The 27,325-nt window shown below is 41.1% G+C and overlaps 1 protein-coding gene across 1 annotated transcript in view; it reads left to right on the forward strand.

Annotated features, from left to right (window-relative positions):
* The first annotated feature begins 8,417 nt into the window (after positions 1 to 8,417).
* CD109 (CD109 molecule) overlaps positions 8,418 to 27,325 on the forward strand; it is a 137,867-nt gene continuing 118,959 nt past the window's right edge. The window contains exons 1-2 of the mRNA XM_014781068.2: positions 8,418 to 8,601; positions 9,523 to 9,695. Of these exons, the coding sequence (XP_014636554.1) occupies positions 8,528 to 8,601; positions 9,523 to 9,695 (247 nt within the window). The 5' untranslated portion in view covers positions 8,418 to 8,527. The remainder of the gene's footprint in view (positions 8,602 to 9,522; positions 9,696 to 27,325) is intronic.

The following is a 27,325-nucleotide window of genomic DNA, read 5'->3' on the forward strand; positions in this document are numbered from 1 at the left end:
CAGTGGAGAGTTTGAGGCACTGGTAGGCTCACCACACCGCTTGCCCAGTCTGCCCAAGGAGAGAGTCCCAGATGGGAAAGGCCTAAGAGTCTGGCACTGACTCAGGAGTTTTCTCCCACAAGCAGATGGATTGATGAGGAAGGAGGCGTTTGGAGCAGCTGGTTAATTGTGCACTTAAGGATCCAGGAGCTTTCTGCCTTTCTTCCCATTCTGCCCTCCTCAGGTGGCTTTCGTCCTGAGTTGCAAGGTCTGATGCCTGTGTTCTGGGCAGGATATAAGTGGAAGGGCCAAGGGCCTGTTCTCTTGAGGTGTTGTCTTTTTACTCAAGGAGACAATGCTTTCCCTGCAGTCTTCTTATGTCTCAGTATGCAGAATTATGTCACACGGCCACAACTGGCTGGATGGAACCCGGAAAGGTGTATTTTAGCTTGCCAGCCTCTGACAAAGGAATATATGGCAGAGAGAAGCAGTGGATCACTTTTCGATAGCCAATCTACAGTGTTCATTTCTAAGGCAAGTAAGTGGTTACATAGGAGGTGTCCAAAACCCAAAAGTGAACAATGAAAATGAAAAGCAAGGAGAACCAAGACGTTAAAACATGGGTAACAGAGCAAAGAAAAAGCATGAGGCCAACGTGACAGTTAACTTTGCAGTGTGTAAGATGTTGGCCAGGTTAACAATCTTCACACAGAGTTTTGGCTCTGCCTCTTTTAAAAAACACATACACTGAACATTTAAATTCAGTGTTTAAAAGGGGCCAGCCTGGTGACATAAAGGTTAAATTCGCATGCTCTGCTTCGGTAGCCAGGGGTGCTCGGGTTTGGATTCCAGGTGCGCACTGATGCACCGCTGATGAAGCCATGCTGTGGCGGCGTCCCACATAAAGTGGAGGGAGATGGGCATGGATGTTAGCCCAAGGCCAGTCTTCCTCAGCAACAAGAGGAGGATTGGCATGGATGTTAGCTCAGGGCTGACCTTCCTCACGCGCACACACACACACAAGTTACATATGCACATAGTATATAGATTCCAGTAATTCTACGAGACTTGGTAGAAAAACCAAAGAAAACCCAGCTTCACCCATAATTGTCTATTTCCAGTGGAAGCCATTTTAAACTGAGATTTTTCTTTCTTGGCATTTCTAGCTCAAGCTTCATCTTTCCCATTGGCTCTCCATCTCTTCATTGAGATCTAACTAGATATCTTTCTTAGGCTGTGGTAATTTGGGACAAAATTTTTGGTCTGAATTTTCATCTTCTCTGTGAGAATATTTTTCTCCTGAGTATTATTAGCCATTTTTCTGTTTTACTTTTTTTGTTTTTTAACTAAATTTTCTTGTATCGTTGTATAAACTTGTTTTGGTACAAAAAAATATTTTCATTATGGAAAATTTCAAACATATACAGAGGTAGAGAGAAGAGTACAGTGAATCTCCATGTACCCGTCACCAGCTTCAACAGTCATCAACTCACGGCCATATAATTCCATCTCTACTCCACCTGCTTGTCTCCTCCTGTATTATTATTATTGTTTATAGTAAAATATATATAACATAAAATTTACCATTTTAACCACATTTAACTGTACAGTTCTGTGGCCTTAAGTATATTCACATTGTTGTGCAACCATCACCACGATCCATCTCCAGAATTTTTTTCTCTTCCCCAACTGAAACTCTGTACCAATTAAACCCTAGCTCTCCATTTCCTGCTCTCCCCAGCCCTTGGCAACCACCAGTAGAATGTACTTTCTATCTATAAATTTGACTGCTCTAGGTACCTCATATAAATGGAATCATACAATATTTGTCCTTTTATGACTTGCTTATTTCACTTAGCAGAATGCCTTCAAGGTTCGAACGTGTTGTAGCACATGTCAGAACATCCTTCCTTTTTAAGGCTGAATGATATCCCATTGTATGGATGTGCCACATTTGTTTATCTGTCAAGGGACACTTGGGTTGCTTTCACCTTTTGGCTATCATGGATAATACTTCTATGTACATGAGTGTACTAACATCTGTTCAGTCTCTGCTTTCAATTCTTTTGAGTATATACCTAGAAGTAGAATTGCTGGATCATATGGTAATTCTATGTTTAATTTTTTGAGGAACTGCCATATTGTTTTCCACAGTGGCTGTACCATTTAACATTCCCACCAGCAGTGCACAAGGGTTTCAATTTCTTTCTTTTTCTTTTTTTTTTTGTGAGGAAGATTAGTCTGAGCTACCATCTGTTGCCAATCCTCCTCTTTTTTGCTGATGAAGATTGGCCCTGGGCTAACATCCGTGCCCATCTTCCTCTACTTTATATGTGGGACGCTTGCCACAGCATGGCTTGATAAGCAGTGCACAGGTCTGTGCCCAGGATCCGAACCTTCAAACCCTGTACCGCCAAAGCAGAGCATGTGACCTTAACCACTATGCCACTGGGCCGGCTCCCGGTTTCAGTTTCTTCACAGCCTGTCCAACACTTGTTATTTTGTGTTGTATGTGTGTGTTTTATAATAGCCATCCTAATGGGTCTGAATTGGTTCCTATATATATATTTTTTTTGTGTGTGTGTGAGGAGGACTAGCCCTGAGCTAACATCCAATGCCAATCCTCCCCTTTTTTCTTGAGGAAAAGTGGCCCTGAGCTAACATCCGTGCCCATCTTCCTCTACTTTATATGGGATGCCGCCACAGCATGGCTTACCAAGTGGCACATCAGTGCGCGCCCAGGATCCGAACTCGAGAATCCCGGGCCGTGGAAGTGGAGCACGCGCACTTAACTGCTTGTGCCACCGGCCAGGCCCCGGTTCCTATATTATTTTTGAAGTAAATCCTAGACATCATAACATTTCACCCAAAAATATTTCGGTATGTATTGCTAAAAGACCCTTTAAAAAATGTAACTCCAACCTAAATAATTAAGAAAAATTCTTTAATATCATCAAATACCCAGTCAGTATTCACAATTTCAACTGTTTCAGATATGTAATAACTCTTTTTTTAGTTTTCTGTTTGGATCTGGAGCCAAATAATATTCATAGTGTCTTTAAGTGTCTTTAAATCTATAGTTTCTTTCAATTCTCTTTATTGTTCCTTGCAATTTATGTGTTGAAGGAATTGAATTATTTGATAAAGTATCCCACAATCTGGATTTTGCTAATACATCCTTGTGGTATTTTCTCTAGATTTCCTTGCAAATTCGTGGCTGAACTTAGAGAGCCTTGATCAGATTCAGGTTCAATTTTTTGGCAAGACTACTTAGGTGGTGCTGGATTCTTCTGTTGGGAGACATATGGTATCTGGATGTCTCCTCCTGTGAGTAAGGAGTAAGCAGCCATTTATGATCATTATTTAGGTCTGCATGAGCCCATATCAGTATTGGTACTATTAGTATAGTATCTGTTAGTAGTAGCTATTTAAATTTAAATTCGTTCAAATTAAATAAAATTAAAAATTCAGTTTCTCAGTTGCACTAGCCACGTGTCAAATGTGCAATAGCCACCTGCTGCTCATGGCCACTGTCTTAGGGCAGATACAGAACGTTCCTGTCACCACAGAAAGTTCTATTGGACAGCACTGGTCTGGATCTGGTAATCCACTAAGGGCTGTGATAATGTGCTATTCTAATTCTAACATTCATTTTTACATTTACTAGCTGGAAAACTTCTGTAAAGAGAAATTTCCCCATATCTACTATCTGGTTACCGGTGATACAGTTCATGTAGGAAAGGCAGGATAGAGCATAATTCTTTCCCTTTAGTGAGATTGATTTTATAAGTTAAAAATCAATAAATCATGCTTACAACAACATGCTTATGTAACTATCGTTCACTGCAGAGGCAGCTAATGAATTACGGTTGGACTTCCTTTTTTATTCAGTTTTTTCTTTTCCCTTGAGTTTCCAAATTCTCCTCCCTTTCATCACACTGTTTTACATTATCATAGTCTCAATCTTCTCCCCCAGTTTTCCATCACATTTATTTATTCTATTAAGATCTCTTTTTTTCCCTTGAGGCCTTATTCCTGGAATTCTTCCTGTTAGAACTTTTCTCTGCATTGCCCTCTGGGGTTATATATACTTTTCCCCAAATCTTATATCTTCCTTTTTCTTGGCTTATTTAATTGGCTTGCCAAATATGTCCTCCTAAAATAACTTCCTAAAAAGAATTTGTGGAAGGCAAAGTTTCTGAGCCATTCTATTTCTGAAAATATTTTTGTTCTATCTTCACTTTTGTTTGATAGTTTGATTGGACACAGAATTCTAATTATAAATTCTAGACTCCCATAAAGAAAGTTAAGGACAAGCCTCATTATTATCATTCCTCATTAATGTCAGTATCGTTCCTTGTCTTCCAGTGGCAGGGATTTCCTCCCCTGCCCTTGGGTAAAAATGATTCTCAGGGAATATTCTGCTGTTCTGTGCAGGGTTCTATCTAACTAGTTCTCAGATAGATGATGCATGTAAGTAGATATTAATTTCATGCATAACATTTCTGAAATGTTACCAAATTTGAAGGTGTAAAAATCAAACAATAGACTCTAGGACGCGGTATATACTTTAAATCAGTAATTGATGTTTCTCTCAAAGCTGGCTTCACTGGTCTGAGAACAAAGGAGTGGAAATAAGTGTGGTTCCTCTATCACCCCTAGTGATCCACTACTGAAATTTTTGCTTCCTATTCCGGCGACATTGGGTTCTGCTGAATAAGAGGTCTCAGTTCCAAGAGAGGAATAGTTCCACTAGGGGACACTGCCACGGTTCAGTTGAACTGGCAGTTGAGATTGCCACCTGGCCACTTGGGGCACCTCATGCCACAGACGGGGTTCCCTACTGGCTGGAGTGATTGATTATCCTGATTGTCAAGGAGTTGCCACTCCACAAAGGAAGTAAGGAGTATTTCTGGAATGCGGAAGATACACTGGGGCCTCTCTTAGTCCTCCTAGGTCTCGTGATTAAAGTAAACAGAAAACAAAAATACAATACAGGGAGGACTGCTGATGGCCCAGACCCTTCAGGAATGAAGATGTGGGTCACCCCACCATGCAAAGAACCATGACCAGCCTAGATGCTTACTGAGGGCAGAGGAATAGGTAGTGGAAGAAAGTAGTTATAAACACCACTTACAACCATGTGACCAGCAGCAGAAATAAAGATGGTAATAGTTATTTGCATTTCCTTCCTGTTTTGCTATAAATATATTTGTGTATATATTAACCTATATTTTTCCTTCTCCATCTCATTCCACTACCATCTAACATGTGTTAATAGTCGTTAACCTTATACCTCAGTACTGAAGTTATAGGATATCAAAGGGAGAACGTTATTCAGCTAGAAGAGGCACGAACAATGTCCAAAGATGGATAAAGGGACTTTGCATTCTGTTTTGTAGAGAGGGTTAGGTTGTTTTTGGTTGCATGAGGGATAGTTGCATCATGTTAGGTGAAAGCATGATTTTTCTATTGCATTTTTTTTCAAGTTAAATATGGTTAAAAGGGGTATATACAGATGCCCAGTTGATGAGGGACAGACTTGGGCAGCTTCGTACCGTGCCAACTTATCTAAGATGGAGCTAAATGTCTCAGAATTCCCCTCTCTGTGGTTTTGAGCTGCTGTTGGCCGCAAGAAACCTTGTGTGTGAATTTGGCAGCCAGCAGTGACACAGAAGCCTTATTTTTCACTCTCTGAAGGTTGGGGCAGGGTGCTGGGAGGTGAGCTGCTTGCCCCTTTTGTTACTGATCTGCTTGCTCACTTTGCGGGCGTAGGGCAGCAATGTCGCCAGTAGCTCCTCCAGTTCTGGGAGGATCTCCTCCTTGAGCTTTTTTGAATTCTGGACCAAGTGCATATGTGGCTCTTGGTGAAAGATACCAGCTTCTCCTGCAGATTACCTGTGACATCCAAGTTGGAGGTGGTAAGAGAGACATGGGTTCCAGTTCTCCCTCATGTTTCCTTGCTCTCGTCCACATTTAGCTTTTCTCCCCTGACTGACTTAGGGCGATTTCAGGCTCAACACTAGATGCATAGGCAATGACGACTGCTCCACTAGCTCCCACAGTCGCACAGGATCTGTCTCGTAGTGGTGCTGCTTTTCTCACTGAACCATACTCTAAAGACAGGTCGGGAGGAACATGGAAGCGCTGAGGGTTCCTATGCCAAAGGCCATTCAGTTTTCATGGGAGGAACATAGATAATTTTTTGGGTATCGAAATTCATGAATTTTATTCAAAAGAATTTCTAAGATTCTCCCTTAAAGACTACTTACTAAAACAATACCAGTTTTGTTGTTTTCTTCTTAAAGAAAAAAATAACATATATATATTCATTGTAGAAAACTCAGCAGATAGGATACTGATAACATTTTGGTGACTATCCTTCAGTCTTACTTCAATGCATATATCTATAATGCATATGTACACATAAGCACACACTATTTTTATAAAAATGGAATCACATTTACATTCTGTTTTATAACATAGACTCCCTCCCCAACAGTATATTGTGAATATTTATCTCTAGATAGTCTCCAATTCAAGAACATAATTTTTAATTACTTTACAGTGTTCTGTTGCATAGGTATCCCATGGTTTATTTAACTAAATCTCTTATTGTTAATCTCAGACTATTGTCAGTTTTTCTTAATTAATTAAAAAAAAAAACTCTGAGATGAATGTTTTTCATTAATCCTTTTAACAAATAGCTACTTTGTGCCAGGCATGTAATAGCTTTATCTCTATGCAAACCCACATGGTTAAATTTCTGCATATTTAAGCTTTTCAAGAAGTGTGTATTGTGAGAAGGAAGGCATAAACAGGGACATTGCATCAATTTAAGAATCTGCACAGACTTAACTTTATAAAATAACTAGGAGGTTCTAAACTTTTCTATAGGTCTTCTTGCAATGCAACATTTGGAGTCCCTTTTACATTTGCTTGCCTCTAGAATAAACCTGAATTTATTCATCTACCTCTATGAAGTGAAGCTTGAAAAGAATGTTCTCCATGTTCCCACTCCCTATTCTCATCACAGTGCCCCCAAATTGCCTCTACCTATACACCCTCCGTGGCGGGCCCACTGTCAGCTGGAGTAAAGCAGAATCTCAGTCCCCCCCCCCCCCCCCAGATCTGCTGAGTCAGCATCTGCCCTTTAATGTGGTTCTCAGACACGCTAGAGTTTGAGAAGCACTGATTTAGACCCTGACGCTTCACCCACCCTCGCCCCTGGTCCTCCTCTCTGAACAACAGAGGTGAGGAGACCAGACCAGCAGAAGCAGCTGTGTCAGGGACAGGATCTGTGCCCAAGGACCCACCCAGACACTACTCACTATGCCCAAGCCCTGCCGGCACAGGAAGTCAGCCACTAAAGATAGGCTGCCTGTAGGAGACAGAAGGCCATAGGGGCCTCTGCAAGCCGCTCAGGAGGGTGAAAAAGGGTGGAACAGGAAAGGCAGGAAAGCAAGTTCTTGGATTCCAAAACCCACAGCCCGTCTAGGTGCTGCTTTTTCCCCTGCTCGGCACATAGCTTGTCGTGAGACATCCCTTTGCTGACCTCTCCTCTTTTGCATTTCCCCCTTATTGACAAGTCACCATGTAGAACTTTTCTCCGTGAATTAGAAACTCTATAAGTTGTCAGGGACTGAATGTGCCTGTTTTCCGGCGGTTTCTGGCAGTTCCCTGCTTTCCTGGTGTAGCCATGCTGAAGCCTGAGTCATCTGAAGATGGTGACAGTGCCAAAGAGCTGGGAAGCAGCTGCGGACAAGCCAGGATGGGGAGCTGGGGCTCAGGGACTGCTGGGCACCACGGCCGCTGACCTTCCTTGGGGCAGGAGAACCCCCCCAGTCTAATTGCGTGGATACAAACTGCTCCACGCTTCAGAGTCCTAATGAGTCCTTTCTGTAGCAAGTGTGTTTAGAGGCAGCCAAGAGTATAAAGCACCTCCCCACATAACTGTTGCTCAGAGTTCCGAGCAGCAGCACCTAGCTTGTGCATGTGCCAGAATTCTTTTCTTCTTTTTTTCTCTTCTTTCTCTCTCTCTTTTTTTTAAAGCTGAGAAACCACAGCATTTTCCTGGAGAGCCAAACAATATACCTCACTTTTTGTTTTAAGGACAAAAGATTTTTCTCCTGTATCCATTCACATACATTTAAACAGCCACCTGGAGAATACACCCCTGTTTGGCGTGCGTGTGTATTTGCGTTTCCCTAACATTCTGACTCACAGTGTGGAGGACAATGATTGACTTGTTCCCACTTCACATAGCCGCTACGAATGTCTCGCACAAGGGTGGGCATGTGTGCGCGCTCGGGGCGTCGCGGGCGGCGCTGGTGCGGACGGCCCGAAGAGCCGGCGGGCCGGGCGGGCGGCGCCCTTGTGACGCGCGGGGAGGGCGGGGCCGCGGCCGGGGCTGCGTGGAGATCCGCGCCGCGCGGTCGGGCGCGCCCGTCTCGGAGCGCCGCGCTCGAGCCCGGGAAGCAGGCTCCGGAGGAGGGGAGGCCGCCGCGGTGCCCGAGCGTCCCCGGAGCGGACGGCCGCCCCCGCCGAGATGCGGGGCCCGCGGCTGCTGACCGCCGCGCAGCTCGTCTGCGTGTGGACCGCCGCGCTGGCCGCCGGCCCCGGGTGAGGCGGCGCGGGGCGGGGGCGGGCGCCCCGGCGGTGCTCCGTGCCACAGTCACTTTCTCCACCTCGGACGTTCTGGAAGCGTCTCTTTGGCTGTAACTACTTTCTAGAGAGAGTCGTTTTATTTTTAGTCCACGTTGCCTCTGCATTTTTCTCAACTTTTTGCTCCCAAATAATGTGCCTTCTTCTCTCAAAGACATATGATATATTTTTTCTGAACACCGAGTCTCAAGTTTGGCATTGGCAAAGCGTGGCTGAGGTGACTGAAGTGTGGGTTCAGGGGCGGACTCGGTAGCAAGACGACGAAGGAGGCACCCCACAATGGAAAGGGCCCCACTCGTAAAGGTTTTTGTAGTTGAGCCCTAACCCCCAGCTTGGGCAGGGAAGTGCTGTTTTAGCGATTTTTATGCCCTGCTACACCTGGAAATTTCACCACTGAGAGTTTGATTTCAGATGGTGTGTTTCCATCAGTGATATTGGTTAGATGATGTTTTCTTGCGCAGATGCCCAAGCATAAAGGTTTGAATAGGAAACAGGCAAAATCCTAGTGTGTGTGTATGTGGGTGTGTAAGCCAAGAAAAAAACCACACTGGAGTGAAGTCTTGTGTAAAGACGTTTAGAGGTTTGCGCTTTATCAGTAACTTCTGCATGCTGTTTGTGGTTTATAAAATGGAAATAACACAGGCCGTCCTCTAGTGGTGCATGAATTACTGCATTAAAATTTGTTTATGGGAATTATTTTGTTTCAGTAGCATTTCAATGCAGTTGCTATAAATGGAGCAGTGGGGCAATATTAATAGGAACAGTTGCAACTGGCACATTATAGGGAGTCCATCTCACTATCTATGAATTTAAGGATCACAAAAGAATGGAGATGTGAGGATAAGAAACTTTGTTTTTCCCTTGTTGGGAACTCTTTAGGCCCAGGTTTCTGGTGACAGCCCCAGGGATCATCAGGCCTGGAGGAAATGTGACTATTGGGGTGGAGCTTCTGGGACACAGCCCCTCACAGGTCACTGTGAAAGCCCAGCTGGTCAAGATGGCAGCAAACCTCACTGTCTCTGTCCTGGAAGCAGAAGGAGTCTTTGAAAAAGGTAAGATAAACAGCATAGAGTCTTACCCTTCTGCAGTAATAATTGGAATATGTTAATAAAGCCGTGTCTTAGGGTAACAGAGAAACTTCAAATTTGCAGTGGTTTACATAATACACTTTTAATTCTTACTCGTGTCAAGACCAAAATGCTGTTCCTGGATGCTCTTCCAAGTGGAGATTCAGAGACCCAGCTTCCTTCCACTTGGTGGCTCCGTCATGGTCAACATGTGGCCTGCAGGGGAAGAGCACGGAGTTTCTCCAGTGGGCGGTTTATATGGGCTAGACCCGACGTGGCTCATATTGCTTCTGCTCCTCTTCTGATGGCCACATGTAGCTGCAGAGGAGGCTAGCACATGTAGGCCCGTGTGTGCCCAGAAGAAGAGATGGGCATAGTTAACAGTTTGACACAAAACTGTATTTATATATGGTTTATATAAACCGTATTCAACCATATTTCTTTATATTTATTGGATGCAGAGGATTTTACTAAATAGGACTGTGGGAAGGAAAAGAAGAGCTACACAATAGTTAAAATCCAGTTTTATGGAGTATTTCTTAATTTTTAAAGTAACAGGAGAAAAGAAAAATAATGTAAAAGTGGCTTGTAAAAGAAGCCATGTCTGTTTTATGTTTGGGTTCTAACCTGGCCCAGGATTAAATTGGTCAATGAATGTGTTCTTTTTCCATACTAAGGGAAAAATAATTTTGGGTGGTAAATACTTAAATACTTAAATTTTTTTTCCATTAAAATGAAAATTTATTGTATTTTTTTTCCCTAATCGAAAGAGTAACATATACTTAGTCCTTGCAACCTGGTAAACACTGGGAGTAAGGGAAATAAACCAAAATCACCTGTAATCCTCACCCAAGTAGAAACGCTGTTAACTAGAAGCACGTTTAGATATTTAGTCAGAGGCCAGAAATTGAGATATAAATTCCTATAATGTTAAGAGTTATCTTTAAAAAAGAATCATTTAAGGGCACATAGTGAAGGGTGGATGAGATTCCACAGTAGTTCATTATATAAATGTTTATCTTCTACCAGCATAGAGAAGTTAACACCTCCATGAAATGAGACAAGGTCAGAGTTTATCTACATCCATGGTTCTTTTTCTGGAAGCTGACTGGGTGGGTAAGTTTGGGCCTGGAGTCAGGAAGAAGTGATGTGGGCAGGGGCAGGAGTAATGTCAGCAAAGTGGGAGCCCTTTGTCCCTGGAGAGGAAACGTGGGTTAGTGCTTAAGATCTGAGATTGAGTTTTAGCACTAGTTGTGTGACCTTGGGCAGGTTACTTAACTGCTCTGAGCCTCAGTTTCCTCATTTGTGAAATGGGGATAATGAAAGTTACTTCCCAGGGCAGGTATAAAGTTAAAATCAGCATCTAGTGCCTAGTAGGCACTCAATGAACAGCAGCTGCTAATATTGTTAAGTAGTAGTAATAACGCTGAAGAAGAAGATGCAGGGAGTACCATTTCCTTCTTACATGGGGTCAGACCGCTGCTTTCATTATTGATCTATGATTTCTGAAAATGAGTGAATCCTGGTTTTATGATAATGGCTAAAGAAGATATTGAAATACTAAGTCACAGCAGACAATACTTAAAGGTAGTTCCACATTCATTGTTTATCCATTAAGAATGATCATTTTGGCTCTACTAGTGTGGCAGTTTTACTGCAGTGCAGAGGTCCAGAGTAACGTGGATGGTTTTGGTAAATATTTTCTCTTTGCTTGGATGTTTGCATACTCTTATTTTATTTTATTTTATTTTATTTATTTTGTGAGCCCTCAGGAAAGGGCTCCCACTTTCCTGAGCTAACATCCAATGACAATCCTCCTCTTTTTTTTGAGCAAGATTGGCCCTGGGCTAACATCTGTGCCCATCTTCCTCTGCTTTATATGGGACGCCGCCACAGCATGGCTTGACGAACAGTGGGTCGGTGCACGCCCAAGATCCGAACCTGCGAGCCCAGGCCACCGAAGTAGAGCTCGCGCACCTACCCGCTGCGCCACCGGGCTGGCCCTGCATACTCTTAGTTTAGAATTTCTCCTGCATTGTCTCTTCTGCAATCTCCTTTCTTTTTTTCTGCAAACAAATAGTACCAGCGTTGGGGATTTGTGATATTGTGGCTTGGTTTTTAACTTTATTCTTAGATTTTTCTTTTGGGAGGAGAGTCTGTCATATGCCCTTGGGAAGGCTCAAGTGCTCAAGACTGGGTCAGACGACACTATCCTGGGAGCAGAATGGATCTCTTTCCGGGGCTGTTTTTGACTCTGTTGATATACAGTTTCATTGAAAATACCCTTGCTGGGAGCACTCTCCCTCTTTCAAAGGAGAATGTTACTCTGTTATCAGAGGCTGTGAGTCATTGTTCTCAGAGCAGATGCTTCCTGTAATGTTAGGACTTAAGGATCAAGACATTTCTCCCTTCTTGTCTTCACATCCTTTGCTTTATCTGACTTCTCCAGTTGTAACAACATGTAGATAAACGAGGACTTCTAAATCAGTGGGGTCTGGATCTTCCTAGGATTCATTTTTTTTTCCTTGCCACGTAAACAAACAAATACATACATTTTAGGTCCAATTATTTCATAACTTGTTTATGAGGGCCTCCAAGAAAAGGTTGGTTTTAATAAAGATTTATCTTCTAGCAGAGGTGGGTAAGGAGGGGGACTATTTCTGAGTGGCTATTTCTAACAGTCTTGATCTTCTTAGAAATTCTTGGGGCAGGGTGGTATTTCACCATAACCAAAATGCATTTCTAGCCTAATTTTTGTCAGAAATAGTAATAGCTAGAGGATTCGAATTGTACAATACGCTTTAATAAAGGCGGAAAGGTATGGCTTGACCTCAAGGAAGAGTTCATTTATTTGACAGATATGGGGAAGATTTTGTTTACATTTTTCCTTGAATCCAGCAGCATTGATTACATTACAATTAGTTTATTCATTTTTTAATATATTAATTCTACATTTATTGGGGAATCAATTATGGGCTTTTTTTTGTGTGTGTGAATAATAGCCCTTTAGAAAAAGTGTTTCTGCTAAACTTTATGGAGTTCTCTAAGGGTGTATTAATGCCTCTGTAGTGGTGAGATTCAGACATTGACGTGTACTTGTCATTATCACCCCACCACCACCATCGTCACCATCCTCACTACCACTACTACCATCATCATCGTCACCACCACCATCATCACCACCACTATCACCATCATCATTATTATCATCATCACCATTATCCTTTCTACAGTGAATAGAGCTAGGTTCATAATCTTATCTTCCATTGTATGCAGGAGTTAGTTAAGTAAGCATAATTGACAAAACATGGTAAAAATTCAGCAAGTAGTAATTCCCAGAGGAGAGGAGATGGAGCAGCTATTGGCATTTGAAATCAAGTCAGACTATATGTTGGGTGGAGAGTGAGCCTGTCCCCTTATTTCTTCCCTTCTTAGTTTTTATCTCTTCCTTTACTGTGATGTTGCCCTGGAGTTCCATGCCAAATCAAAAAAAAAGGTAAGAACATTTGAATTCACAGATCTTAAATGAGAACTGTCTTCTCATCTGTTAAGGCATATGGAGTAACGGAATTATTCTTGATGTCCTTAAAACCATCATTTCTGCTTTATTTCCCCTTCTCTTTCTACAGTTTGAAATGTTCGTTTGTAAACTTTCAGTGTTTTTCCTGAGTGAGATTTGCTTCAAATAATGAAGAATACACCCTTTTCCCCTATTAATGAATTCATTGTCACCAGTTTCACGTAAACTTGATTTAAGAAAAAAACATAAATGGAAAATGTCAGCAGCAAACTTGGGTGCTGTATGGGGTATCTCCAGGCGAGATACCCCATACTGGAGGCACTGTTCATTTATTGATGGTGCCAAGCCTACTTCCATTTTCCCACTGAGGTGTTGGGGTGAGACATACTCTATGAACGTGTCTATATCCTTTAATAACTTGCTTTTTCTTTTTGCCCTAAAATCTTGGAGAGTCAATGGGGTGTTTACCTTCTATTTTTTAAGAATTAAAAATTCTTCTTGGTCCTTTATTGTCTTTCTCTCTTTCTCACATTGACTATGGGTATTTTATTTTTCATCTTGATCCAGTAAGGGTGGGAAATCAATATTTCTTAAATTTGAGATAGCTGAAAAACTTAGAAAAAAATCATCCAGTTCAGTTTGGATGGCTTTCTGTGGAAACAAAGCTCCTGAACATATATTTCATGGCTCCTAGATCAAAATCAGTCCCACGGTCTTTATGAGAGTAGATGAATTAGTGTAGCGTGTGGGCAGATCTCCCAGGGCAGGTCTCCACAGGCAGCTTTGCCAGTAGAACTCAGTCTGAACTTGTAGTTACATGAGAATTATTTTTAAAGGGTGTGGGCTCTCCATTCATATGTCTTTGCCATTGTGTGTGATATATATATATAAATAGGTAGGTGGTGCCTGAGGAAATTGGGCCAGAGTGTAATCACGATGTGCCTGGGCTCTGTAGCCAGGCTACCTGCATGCCCTTCTTTTAGTGGTTGTGGGTTGTGGGCAGTCATGATCTCACCAGGCTTCAGTTTCATCATCTGAAGAATAGTGGTTCCTGCCTTATACAATTACATGGTCATTGTGAGGATTATATGAGGTAACATGTTTAAAGCACTTAACACATAGGAATTATTCAAGAAAATGGTAGCTATTGTTATTAGAAGAGAATAGCAACAATCATGTCAGAGATGATTATTAATGTCCTGCTGGGATGATCTTGAACTGAGAATTCTAGAAAAGGCACATCACTAGGAGGGAATGGGAAGGGATTTAATGTATTAAACATTGAGTTTCCTTGTAGTGCCAGGGACTTGATGGACAATGTTTAACTGCCGTAACCTATGAGGAAGGCACTGTTGTCTTCATTTTAAAGATGAGAAAACTGAGGCTGAGAGAGAACGGTTAATTTTCCTGAGTTAACACAGTGAATGGTAAAGCCTGAATTTGAAGTTGGTTCTGCTGGTGCTGAATTTGAAGGCTTTCTACTGCCTGGAAGAGCGTGAAATATGTTTCGTTTGCTTTGGTTTGGGATATCAATGCAATGTTGTACAAGTCATCTTCCTCAAAATCATTTTCATGTTTGCTAGTGGTAGTTTAGTCCTGGGTCTAATGAAGTCTAATCTGGATTTAAGGAATCCTGAGATGCAATGTGAGCTCTCCTCCTGATTTACTTTGAGCATCATAGAATTCTGGAGCTGGATGCGACCTCAGAGATACACCAATCAGTCACCCAATTTATGGCTGAGGAGACTGAGGCGTGCTATTTGGTGACTTGCCCAAGGTGAAATTTCGTATTGGTGGCAGAGCTTGAAATAGATTGCAAGTCCCCAAATTTGTAGTCCTGTGCTATTTTCATTATACTCTAGGAAACTTTCCTAACATATGGAGAACTGTGTGTAAGACATAGGATATATTGGCAAATGTTGGTTTTTCTGATAGGGAAGAAAATAAGGCTAACTAAGGAATTTAAAAATGCTTACCTTCATGTTTGTGCAGGTTTCTTATTTCAGCTCAAGGTGGAGTTGTTCCTTATGGCCTGATGGTTCTACATCAGAGGTGGGGGTGGGGCTAGGAGCCTCATGGATCTTTCTAAAACTAAATTGTTGCTGTGTTTCTCAAAGAGTTGTACTTATTAAAAATGCAGATTCATGGCCACCCCCTCAAGACATGGGTAAGATCTAGGAATCTAACTTTGAGCAATGACCACAAGTGGTTCTTAGCCACATTAAAATAAGAACAACTGTCCTTTAGTATCTCACGATTGTTCTTGACTAAGTACTGGAAAGCTTGAGAGTGAGAGGCACGCCTGTGCAAGTCTACGGTGATTCACAGCCTCACAGCCGCTGAGAGAATACCCCTACCGGACTTCCGTATTTGCCTTTCAAGCAGCCCCCAACCGTGAGCATAGGTGTGAATTTTAAGCAGAGGAGAAGCATGTCTTGTGTTTGTTTATGAATCAGTGATTGAATGAAGTTGAAAGCGAACATACTGACTCTTTAAACTCCAAGTTAAACGTGTGCTGCTCATCTTCTAACACAGAGTGAGTCACTATCCCAGTGACTCACTGAGGGTTTGGTGGAAATAGAAATCAGATCCTGTGAGAATTGGGGCTGGGTTACTGTTTGTAAAAATACTGAAACTAGTTGTTTCTCCAGTGACATTTCCTCCCATTAATTTTTTATTTATAGATTATTTGCTGTATCTGAGACATGAATAAGTGGGAGGTGGGTAATAAGAGGAAGCAAGGCATTAGAGGGGATTCAGAGGTTCCAGAAGGGTAAAATATAATATTAAAAGTACAGAAGGCTGGAGAGGTTTTATTTCTTGTTTGTATAAAAAATTCAATGTGGTTTGTAAATAGTGCTGCTTGTGTGTGACCCGGTGCCTGGTACTGTTACCTTTTACATCTAGAGCTATACAAATGTCCATTCATAAGTGTTCCACCTTTTCTGACACGTTTGGCATTAGGGGGAATAGTTATTTCACGTACTAGAGGAGGGAAGGGTGTGCCGGAGGAAAGAGCCCATGGTTGGGAGTGGCAGTCCTGACTAGGAGATAGAGGTTTATGTGTGTGTTTTCTGAAAAGATGTTGTTTTCTGCTTTAGATCTAAGTTTGGGGGACATCCAGATGGAGACATCCAGCAGATTATTTTGAAATTGTAGCTAGGGAGAGAGTTTAAGGCATTGTTTTCATGGAGGCAGACGATATTTGAAGTTTTGGTGGGAATGCATGAGATGCACAAGAGAGACAGAGCTTCTGGAAAGAACAGGGCTGATGATGGAAGCTTGAGAGGAGGAAAATCCATTAATGAAATGGATAGACAAGGAGCATCCAGAGACAGGGACGGATTGAAGACGGTGAGATGTCTCAGAAGCCACGGGAAGAAAGAGTTACAAGCAGGCAGGTTTTAATAGTACCAAGTGTCCCAGAAGGTCAAAGAAGAGAAGATGAGGACAGTGATCCTCAAGAGGATGGTTTTAAGTCGAGTGTTGGGAGCAAAAGCCCAGTTTAAAGTAATAAATGGGAGGTGAGAAAATATAATCAGAAAATGTAGACCATTCTTTGCTGAAGTTTGACAGTTGAAAAGAGAGAAGTAGATGGTCTCTTGAAAAGCACAGTAGAGAGGAAAAAGTGGTTGATGCAAAGCGGGGCGGGGGGTGGTGGATACTTCATGGGTAAGGTGGGATCAGGATCAGGAGCACAGGTGAGTGGGTTATCCTTAAAAAAAATGTTATACTTTTTCCTTTGATGTAAGAAAGAAATAGAAGAGAATAAGTAAGGAAAGAAATATTTTGAGGTAGGAACTTGCGATGAAGAATGAAATTGAAATATGGTTTTAGGAAAACTTTGCCATAGTTCTTTACTGCCTCTAATTGGTACAGACCCAGTCATCTCTTTATAGGAAGTGGGGATAAATGTTAAAAGTAGTGGCCCATAGGAGAGAGAAGCACAGAATTAGAGATATTCCCTGGTGGTGCCCTAACCTGAGTCTCTGCTGGATTGTGGGATCTTGGAACGCACGGATTGATACTTGTGTTGGTATCAGGAGAGGGAGCACAGGAGAATAGAGAAGAGAGAGGGGCTGTTTATGGTGGTACTATGCCTCACTTGAAGCTTGAGGGGCTGGGATAGAGTTATTTTATTATTGCCATGGTTGTCAGTGTGAGTAAGAAGTGGAATTGTAACTCATCATCTCTTGGTCTGGGCCAAGATGACCATCATAGCAAAGGTGCAGTGACAAAACTTGAAGAGAAGGAAATTATAGTGGGCCTGGTCTTGCTCTGTCTCTTCTATTTTTCACTTCCCTTAGGAAAATTCCATGACTTGACTTTCTTCCCTTGCAAGGATGAGGCTGAAATTGGTCAAAGAAGATTTGGTGGAGGGAGTCGAGTAGGGAGGTAGTGGGCAGGTCTGTGGGTCTTTAGTTCTGAAGAAGTGATTCATGTTTAAAATCTGAAAACCAAAGTGATAAAGAGCTTGGAAATAAATGAGGAGGAAAGTTTTTTAGGGCACCTAGTAGCTTCATTTTGGCAGGGCAATGTTAGGAATTTACATTTATGAAAATGTAGGTGGCAGAAATGATTTAGTATTATAAATTTTAATTTTACTGAAATAAGTGTTAAATTTCCTCAAGAATACAGTTAAGACAGGGCATTTACTATTTTGAGAATTCTAAACATTTATTAGGCACCAAATTGTATATAGCATAATATTGGGTGGCATAAATGGTTTGGTGACCACAAAAAATTCTTGTCTCTGTGCTCTTTACAGAGAAGCAAAGTAGGTTTCATTTCATGTGCTAACTTGAGTTGATGGTAGAGGCTGCTTAGAATGCTGTGTTGATGGTTTCATGGTCAAGTCTGAGTTTACTGGAATAGAGTGCAGATGGATTAGCTGTGTCTGCCATGGGCATGGGAATGGGGAGTGTAGTATGAGCTGCAAATGGGCCTATTGGGTTGAAGAGAGATGGTTTCCTACAGGACTACATGGGTGTAATAACAACATGGATGAGAGAGAAAAGATGGAAGGGTAGGTGTGTGCAAATACTAATGTGAGAGTACACTAAGCTACAGAGGAGGGGCAGGGAGGGAATATGAGATTTTGTTTGGACTAATATTTTGGAAAGAATAGCTGGGTCTGTCCTGTACAGTTTGAGGGACACAATGGGTCAGAATGGGGGCTCCAGAGCCACATTGGAATTGAACCCTTAGCACTACCTCTTACTACCTAAGTGGCCTTGGGCAAGTCACTGCATCTCATCTAGTCTCAGTTTCTTCATTTGTATAATGGCAGTAATGCTAGTACCTACCTCAAAGCATTGCTGTGAGGATTAAACGAGACAGTGCTTTAGAGTTGCACTGTCCAGTGTGGTAGCCACTAGCCACATGTGGTTTTTGAGCACTTGAAATGTGGCTTGTAGAAATTGAGATGGGCTGTGAGTATAAAATACCTACTGGATTTTGAATATTTAGTACTAAAAGAATGCAACAAAACATTAATTTTTTATATTGCTTACATGATAATATTTTGGATATATTGGGTTAAATAAAATATGTTATTAAAATTAATTTCACCCATTTCTTTTTTCGGTTTTTGGAATACTGCTTTAGAACATTTATCATAGTGCCTGGCACATAGTAAACACTGGAGAACGTCAGCTGTGTTGTACCTGGCATTTCCCAATGTCATGTAGTAGTACAAATGTCTCCCTCCTGAGCACATGCTTGTGGCATGAGGCCAGGTCTCTCTATTGATGGCAGTTTGATTCTGACTCCAGTGGGCCTTCAACCTTATTCCTTATCCCCTAAGGAAGGAGGAAGTCTCCCTAAAAAGAAGCACCATACCGTAGGGGTTGGTCAACTTTTCCTGTAAAGGGCCAGATGGTAAACGCCATAGGTTTTGCCGGCCTTGTGGTCTGTTGTTGCAGCTGCTGGACTTCCGGTTGGTAGTGTGAAAGCAGCCATAGATAGCGCCTAACAAGTGAGCGCTCTGTGCGTCAGCAGAACTTTATTTATGGATCCTGAATTTGGAGTTCATAAAATTTTCATGTGTCATGAGATATTATTCTTTTTATTTTTTTCCAGCTATATAAAAATACAAAACCATTTTTAGCTCATGAACTGTACGAAAATAGGCGTGGGGCTGATTTGGCCTGTGGGCCATAGACTGTTGACCCTGCCGTAATACATGCCCCGTACATTGAACAGCGCTGTCTGGACTCTTTATTTTTCATTTGTATTGAAGCTAACATTTAGTTTATACTGTTTAATTTTTTTTTTTTTACTTTTAGTGGGTTTTCGTTTGACCTATTTTATGCTCAGCAGTCTAAATGGAACAAAACGTTGTTTATGAAACTCATATTTATTGAGATATTTGTAAGCAAGGGGAGGCAGAGAGGAGAAAAATTAAAGGAGTATGTAAGGGACAAAAGGAAATTTTTTTGTTTTGTTTGCTTGAAATACTTATGTTTTCTGTATAGATTGAATTCATTGAAGAATTACTTAGCTTTAATGTGACGTTAAACCATGAAGCAGAAACACTATATTTTAAGGTTTTGTCTTCCACGGATTTGTGGTGAACCCCATTTCTCACTTCGTCCATCTGTGATCAAAGAAAATCCTGAATAAGGAGAGACTATTTAATAACTTGGGAAAATGGTCAAAATTTTCAGCTAAAAAAGCGATATACTTAAGTTTATGACTGTGTATCACTGAATTGCAGAGAGCTGCCAAAAATAATTAAGCAGTAAATACTAAGTCAGGCAGATATATGGTGGAAAATCCATTTTTTTCCGTAGAGAATATATCTGGACCTAGTTAGATTTCCAGTTACACACAACTCCCTCCCTTCAGTGATCCTCCGCAGAGCTATTTGGTGAGTGCAGATGTCAGAAGAGGCAGCATATGGTTTTATAGAGTGTGTTTAAAAAGTTAAGGAAAGGTTAGTTTTTGTGTATGCTTATTACACAATTTAAAAATAGCTTTGACTCTATTTGTAAATCAAACAGCCAGCTCTCAGGCCTGTGCCAAGCATGAAGCCTTAAAACAAGGTTTCTTTTGAGTGGCTTCGGCAGTATTGGGAAGGAGAAATGTCTAAAAGGGTTTTAAGATTGACTTTTCTCTGGTTATATAAAAAAAGGATCTGAGTTTTACAAAGTTCTCTACGATAACATTGGGAAGGACTGTACATAACAGAGTGTATCTTCAGTCAGTGATTTGAGAGAGAGCCATGCTCTTTCCTGAGTCTGAGTGGAGCCTCGCCAAATGGGAGAAAAATGTTCATGACAGTTTGCAAATACTATCTGTTTAATCCTCAACCTAGCAACAGCAGAAAAAGAGATTACTGTTCTTCATCTACACTCCCACTACCCTGCCCCCAGCATTATGTTTTGGTGGTGTAAATTATTGCTAGAATGTTAGGATTTTCAAATGAGACTTAATAAGTGCCTAGGAAATTCCAAGCTGCATTTGTAAATTGAGAGGGACGACAAGTCAAAAAAATGTTAAGTACTTAAAGTCAACCTTTTAATAAAGACGCATGAGACAAGTGGGTGGGCCTTAAATTGGTTCTGTCTACACATCCTCCAGAGTCACTCCCTGAATCTGGCAAGAATTGGGTGGGTGGGGCCTCTCTGCTTTAGGGAGCGGCTTCTGTTTCTGGCTTTGGGTCTTTGAACAGACGGGGTCACATGTCAGAGCAGCCAGACCCAGACATGCAGTCACCCTTCCTTCCAACTTCTCTCTAATGAGAAAACCGGTCAAAGCTTTGACGCTGTTAAGAGCTACAATAAAAAAAAATAAAACTTCTACGAAACGGGATTTCCTGCACTTCCAATGTGGGTAGCTTGTTTTGAATTGCTAAAATGCTTGCCCTCCAGTTAATCAACCTACTAGATTTGTTTGAATTGTAGACTCACAGCTGCTTTCTACTTTCTCCTTTCTTGGTGTCACTTCGATGAAAATAAATTATGTATGGGCCCCCCCCCCCCCGCCCCTTCAGCCTTTGTAGATTTGCCAGCGATGGGAGGTAGACCGTGTGTCGGGCCGTGCTAGAAAGGAATCACATTGTCTCCCCCAGTCACTGGATTGACAAAGTAGGCACCCCCATGATTTAGCCTAAAGTAATGAAAAATAGGTAACTCTCCGTTGTCCAGCGTGCTGGCTTGTTGGGACCCAGCTTTCTGCAGTTTGATGTGTTTGATTTTATTCCAGTGAGGACGCTGTGGTGGAGGCGGTCCTGCCCGGATGTATCCGAGTCAGGGGAAAATGACTCACACTGGGAGCTGCTGGGAAGGTTGCCCCAGGCTGCCCTCAGAGACAGGCCCCTTGGGAGAGGGCATCAACTAAAGAGAGTCGCCTTGCCCAGGGGCACCCATCCTTGAGTGGAGGTCCGGTCCCCTCCCCCCAACTCAGGACAGCTCTCAAGAGTCATCACTGCTTCTGAGCGCCTCCTATGGGCGCGTCTTGAGCCTGCGCTTCAGCTCCCCCTCCTTCCCTCCTCCAGCTGCTGATGCTGGGGCGCTCCCTACAAAACGTCTTGCACTTGAGTCACCATCTCAGAGTTGGCTTCCCAGGAACCAACCGTAGACAGATGTGGTTATTGTTTAACTTTCCTTTGAAGAGGGATTTTTCAGATCTTGAAGTTAACTTCAGAATTATCAAAACTGTAGTGTGAAGAAGTGACATAAATAAGAGTTGGGAAGTTTTCTCTGTTTTATATCCTGAACAGAAGTTCTTGTGTAACATGAATTATTTTAAAATTAGGTTTGCTACTGCAGTGCTTCTGGTATAGGCGTTAAGGGCTAGGAGAACCGTTATGGGAGGAGAACCCGTAGGTTCTGGTGATGACTAACATAGAGCTGAGGGGAGAGAGGGGATATTGAGACATGAGCCTCTGTGCCTGAGGGCTGGTGATATCAACATACCCAAAAAGGCTACCCAGGCTGTGCAACTTTTATACTAATCCAAGCTAGAGAGAATAAACAGAATACAGCTGCTGTTCCAGTGCTGAGAGGCAGTACAGAGTAGTGGTTTAGAGCTCGGACCCAAGAGCCAGGCTGCCTGGGTTGAATCTTGGCTTCATTACTTCCTTTCTCTGTGACCCTTGGCAAGTCACTTAGTGTCTCTGTGACACAGGGTTCTCAGTTGTAAAATAAGGATAATAATACTTGATAGCATGATGGTGAGGATTAAACCAGTTAATATATGTAATGCTTTTAGAAAACTGTAAATAGTATCTATTATTATTTTATCCACAAAATTTAAAAATTATACGCAGTCAGATCTGTTGGTTGTTTTATTGCTTCTAAGCAAAAATTTAAGTCTTCCATCTTCGAAACCAGCACTGTCCAATAGAAGCATATGTATAATGTTACCACATATGTAATTTAACATTTTCTAGTAACCACATTAAAAAGGTAAAAAGAAACAGATGAAACTATATTTAATAATGTATTTTATTTAACCTAATAATTCATAAATATTATCAGTTCAACATGTAATCAGTATAAAAATTATGATTTTTTTTCAATAATTTTATTGAGGTCATATTGGTTTACAACATTGTGTAATTTCAGGTGTACATTATTATATATCAGTTTCTGTGTAGACTGCATCATGCCTACGACCAATAGTCTAATTTTTATCCATCACAATATATATGTGTCTCTTTACCCCTTTCGCCCACCCCCAACCCCTTTTCCTCTAATTTTCCTCCACTAATCTGTTCTCTTTATCCATGAGTTTGTTTGTCTTCCACATGTGAGTGAAATCATACAGTGTTTTTGTCTTTCTGTATCTGGCTTATTTTGCTTAACATAGTACCCTTGAGGTCCATGCATGTTGTTGCAAATGGGATGATTTTTTTCTTTTTTTATCGCTGGGTAGTATTCCGTTGCATATATATGTACCACATCTTCTTTATCCATTCATCAGTTGATGGGCACTTGGGTTCCTTCAACGTCTTGGCTATTGTGAATAATGCTGCAATGAACATAGGGGTACATAAGACTCTTTGAATTGTTGATTTTGTGTTCTTTGGATAAATACCCAGTAGTGGGATAGCTGGATTGTATGGTATTTCTAGTTTTAATTTTTTGAGAAATCTTCATACTGTTTTCCATAGTGGCTGCACCAGTTTGCACTCCCACCAGCAGTGTATGAAGGTTCCCTTTGCTCCACATCTTCGCCAACATTTGTTATTTTTTGTCTTGGTGGTTATAGCCATTCTGACAGGTGTAAGGTGGTATCTCATTGTAGTTTTGATTTGCATTTCCCCAATAATTAGTGATGTAGAACATGTTTTCATGTGCCTATTGACCATCTGTGTATCTTCTTTGGAAAAATGTCTGTTCACATCTCACATCCTCTGTGCATTTTTTGATCGGGTTGTTTGTGTTTTTGTTGTGGAGTTGTATGAGCTCTTTATATATTTTGGAGATTAACCCCTTGTCGGATATATGATTTGCAAATATTTTTTCCCAGTTGGTGGGTTGTCTTTTTGTTTTGTTCCTAGTTTCCCTTGCCTTGCAGAAGCTTTGTAGTCGGATATAGTCCCATTTGTTTATTTTTTTTGTTTGTTTCCCTTCCCTGAGTAGACGTGATATTCAAAAAGATGCTGCTAAGACTGATGTCAAAGTGTACTGCCTATATTTTCTTCTAGGAGTTTTATGGTTTCAGGTCTTACCTTCAAGTCTTTAATCCATTTTGAGTTAATTTTTGTGTATAGTGTAAGATAATGGTCTACTTTCATTCTATTGCCTGGGGCTGTCCAGTTTTCCCAACACCATTTAGTGAAGAGACTTTCCTTTCTCCATTGCCTGTTCTTGGCTCCTTTGTTGAAGATTAGCTGTTCACAGATGTAGGACATCTGTTTCTTTGATCTGTGGGTCTGTTTTTGTGCCAGTACCATGCTGTTTTAATTACTATAGCTTTGTAGTATATTTTGAACTCAGGGATTGTGATACTTCTAGTTTTGTTCTTTTTCTCGGGATTCCTTTGGCTATTCGAGGTGTTTTGTTGTTCCATATAAATTTTGGGATTCTTTGTTCTATTTCTGTGAAGAATGTCATTGGGATTCTGATTGGGATTGCGTTGAATTTGTAGATTGCTTTAGGTGATATGGACATTTTAACTATGTTTATTCTTCCAATCCGTGAGCATGGACTATCTTTCCATTTCTTTACATCTTCAATTTCATTCAATAATGTCTTCTAGTTTTCAGTGTAAGGTTTTTTAGCTCCGTGGTTAAATTTATTTCTAGGTATTTTATTCTTTTTGTTGTGATTGTAAATGAGATTGTCTTCTTGAGTTCTCTTTCTGCTAGTTCGTTATTAGTGTATAGAAATGCAACTAATTTTTGTAAGTTGATTTTGTACCCCGCAACTTTGCTGGAGTTGTTGATTATTTTTAATAGCTTGCTGATGGATTCTTTAGGATTTTCTTTATATAGAATCATGTTGTCTGCAAATAGTGGGAGTTTCACTTCTTCCTTTCCAATTTGGATACCTTTTATTTCTTTTTCTTGCTAGTTGCTCTGGCCAAAACCTCCAGTATTATGTTGAATAAGAGTGGCGAGAGTGGGCACCCTTGTCGTGTTCCTGTCCTCAGAGGGATGACTTTTAGTTTTTCCCCATTGAATGGGATGTTTGCTGTGGGTTGTCATATATGGCCTTTATTATGTTGAGGTACTTTCTGTCTATCCCCATTTTATTCAGAGTTTTTATCATAAATGGACGTTGGATCTTGTCAATTGCTTTATCTGCATCTATTGAGATGATCATGTGATTTTTATTCCTCATTTTGTTAACGTGGTGTATCAGATTGATTGATTTGCGAATGTTGACCCATCCCTGTGTCCCTGGTATAAATCCCACTTCCTCATGGTGTATGATCGTTTCACTGTATTGCTGTATTCAGTTTGCCAATATTTTGTTGAGGATTTTTGCATCTGTTTTCATCAGCGATATTGGCCTGTGATTTTCCGTCTTTGTGTTGTCCTTGTCTGGTTTTGGTATCAGGGTGATGTTGGCCTAATAGAATGAGTTAGGAAGCATGCTGTCTTCTTCAATTTTTTGGAAGAGTTTGAGAAGAATAGGTATAAATATTTGAATTTTGATAGAATTCTCCAGAGAAACCATCTGGTCCTGGGCTTTTAGTTTTTGGGAGGTTTTTGATTACTGTTTGAATCTCTTTACCCGTGATTGGTCTATTCAGATTCTCTATTCCTTGATTTAGTTTTGCTAGGTTGTATGAGTTTAAGAATTTATCCATTTCTTCTAGATTGTCCAATTTGTTGGCATATAGTTTTGCATAGTATTCTCTTATAATCCTTTGTATTTCTGTGGTATCCGTTGTCATTTCTCCTCTTTCATTTTTAGTTTTATTTATTTGAGCCTTCTTTGTTTTTTTCTTGGTGAGTCTGACTAAGGGTTTGTCAATTTTGTTTATTTTCTCAAAGAACCAGCTCTTTGTTTCATTGATCCTTTGTACTGTTATTTTAGTCTCTATTTCATTTACTTCTGCTCTAATTTTTATTATTTCCCTCCTTCTGCTGACTTTGGGCTTTGTTTGTTCCTCTTTTTCTACTTCTAAGTGTAGTTTAAGATTACTTATTTGAGATTTTTCTTGTTTGTTGAGGTGGGCCTGTATTGCTATAAATTTCTCTCTTAGTACCACTTTTGCTGCATCCCATAATAGTTGATGTGTTGTATTTTCATTTTCATTTGTCTCCAGGTATTTTTTGATTTCTCCTTTGATTTCTTCGTTGATCCAATAGTTGTTCAGTAGCATGCTGTTTAGTCTTCAGATATTTGTGACTTTCCCAGCTTTTTTCTTGTAGTTGATTTCTAGTTTCATAGCATTGTGGTCAGAAAAGACGCTCGATATGATTTCAATCTTCTTAAATTTATTGAGGATTGCCTTGTTTCCCAACATATGGTTGTTCTTTGAGAATGTTCCATGTGCATTTGAGAAGAATGTGTATTCTGCTGTTTTTGGATGGAATGTTCAATATATATCTATTATGTCCATCTGGTCCAGTGTTTAATTTAAGTCCACTATTTCCTTGTTGACTTTCTGTTTGGATGATCTCTCTATTGATGTAAATGGGGTGTTGAGGTCCCCTACTATTCTTGTGTTGCTGTCAATTTCTCCCTTTAGGTCTGTTAATATTTGCTTTATATACTTTGGTGCTCCTCTATTAGGTGCATATATGTTCATAAGTGTTATGTCCTCTTGGTGGAATGTCCCTTTTAGCATTATATACTGCCCCTCTTTGTCTCCCATTGTCTTTTTTATCTTGAAGTCTGCTTTGTCTGGTATAAGTATGGCAACATTTGCTTTCTTTTGCTTTCCATTTGCTTGGAGTACTGTCTTCCATCCCTTGACTCTGATCCCCTGTTTGTCTTTAGTGCTGTGATGTCTTTCCTGGAGGCAGTATATTGTTGGGTCTTGTTTTTTAATCCATCCAGCCACTCTGTGTCTTTTTTTTTTTTTTTTTTGTGAGGAAGATCAGCCCTGAGCTAACATCCAGGCTAATCCTCCTCTTTTTTCTGAGGAAGACCGGCTCTGAGCTAACATCTATTGCCAACCTCCCCCTTCCCCTCCCCCGCCCAAAGTCTCAGTAGATAGTTGTATGTCATAGTTGCACATCCTTCTAGTTGCTGTAAGTGGGATGCGGCCTCAGCATGGTTGGAGAAGCGGTGCATTGGTGCGTGCCTGGGATCCAAACCCAGGCCGCCAGTATCGGAGCGCTCCCTCTTAACCGCTAAGCCACGGGGCCGGTCCCAGCCACTCTGTGTCTTTTTATTGGAGAATTCCAATCCATTTACATTTAGAATGATTATTGATATATGAGGCCTTAATACTGATATATGAGGCCTTAATATATGAGGGCCATTTTTTTTCCCAGTTGTTCCATATTTTCCTTTGTATTTTTTTTGTGAGGAAGATCAGCCCTGAGCTAACATCTGATGCCAGTCCTCCCCACCACCTTTTTTTTTTGCTGAGGAAGATTGGCCCTGGGCTAACATCTGTGCCCATCTTCCGCTACTTTATATGGGATGCTGCCATAGCATGGCTTGACAAGCGGTGTGTTGGT

This window comes from Ceratotherium simum, chromosome 19, assembly GCF_057802395.1.
Source record: "Ceratotherium simum simum isolate JZ-2026a chromosome 19, ASM5780239v1, whole genome shotgun sequence".
NCBI classification, from domain to species: Eukaryota; Metazoa; Chordata; class Mammalia; order Perissodactyla; family Rhinocerotidae; genus Ceratotherium; species Ceratotherium simum.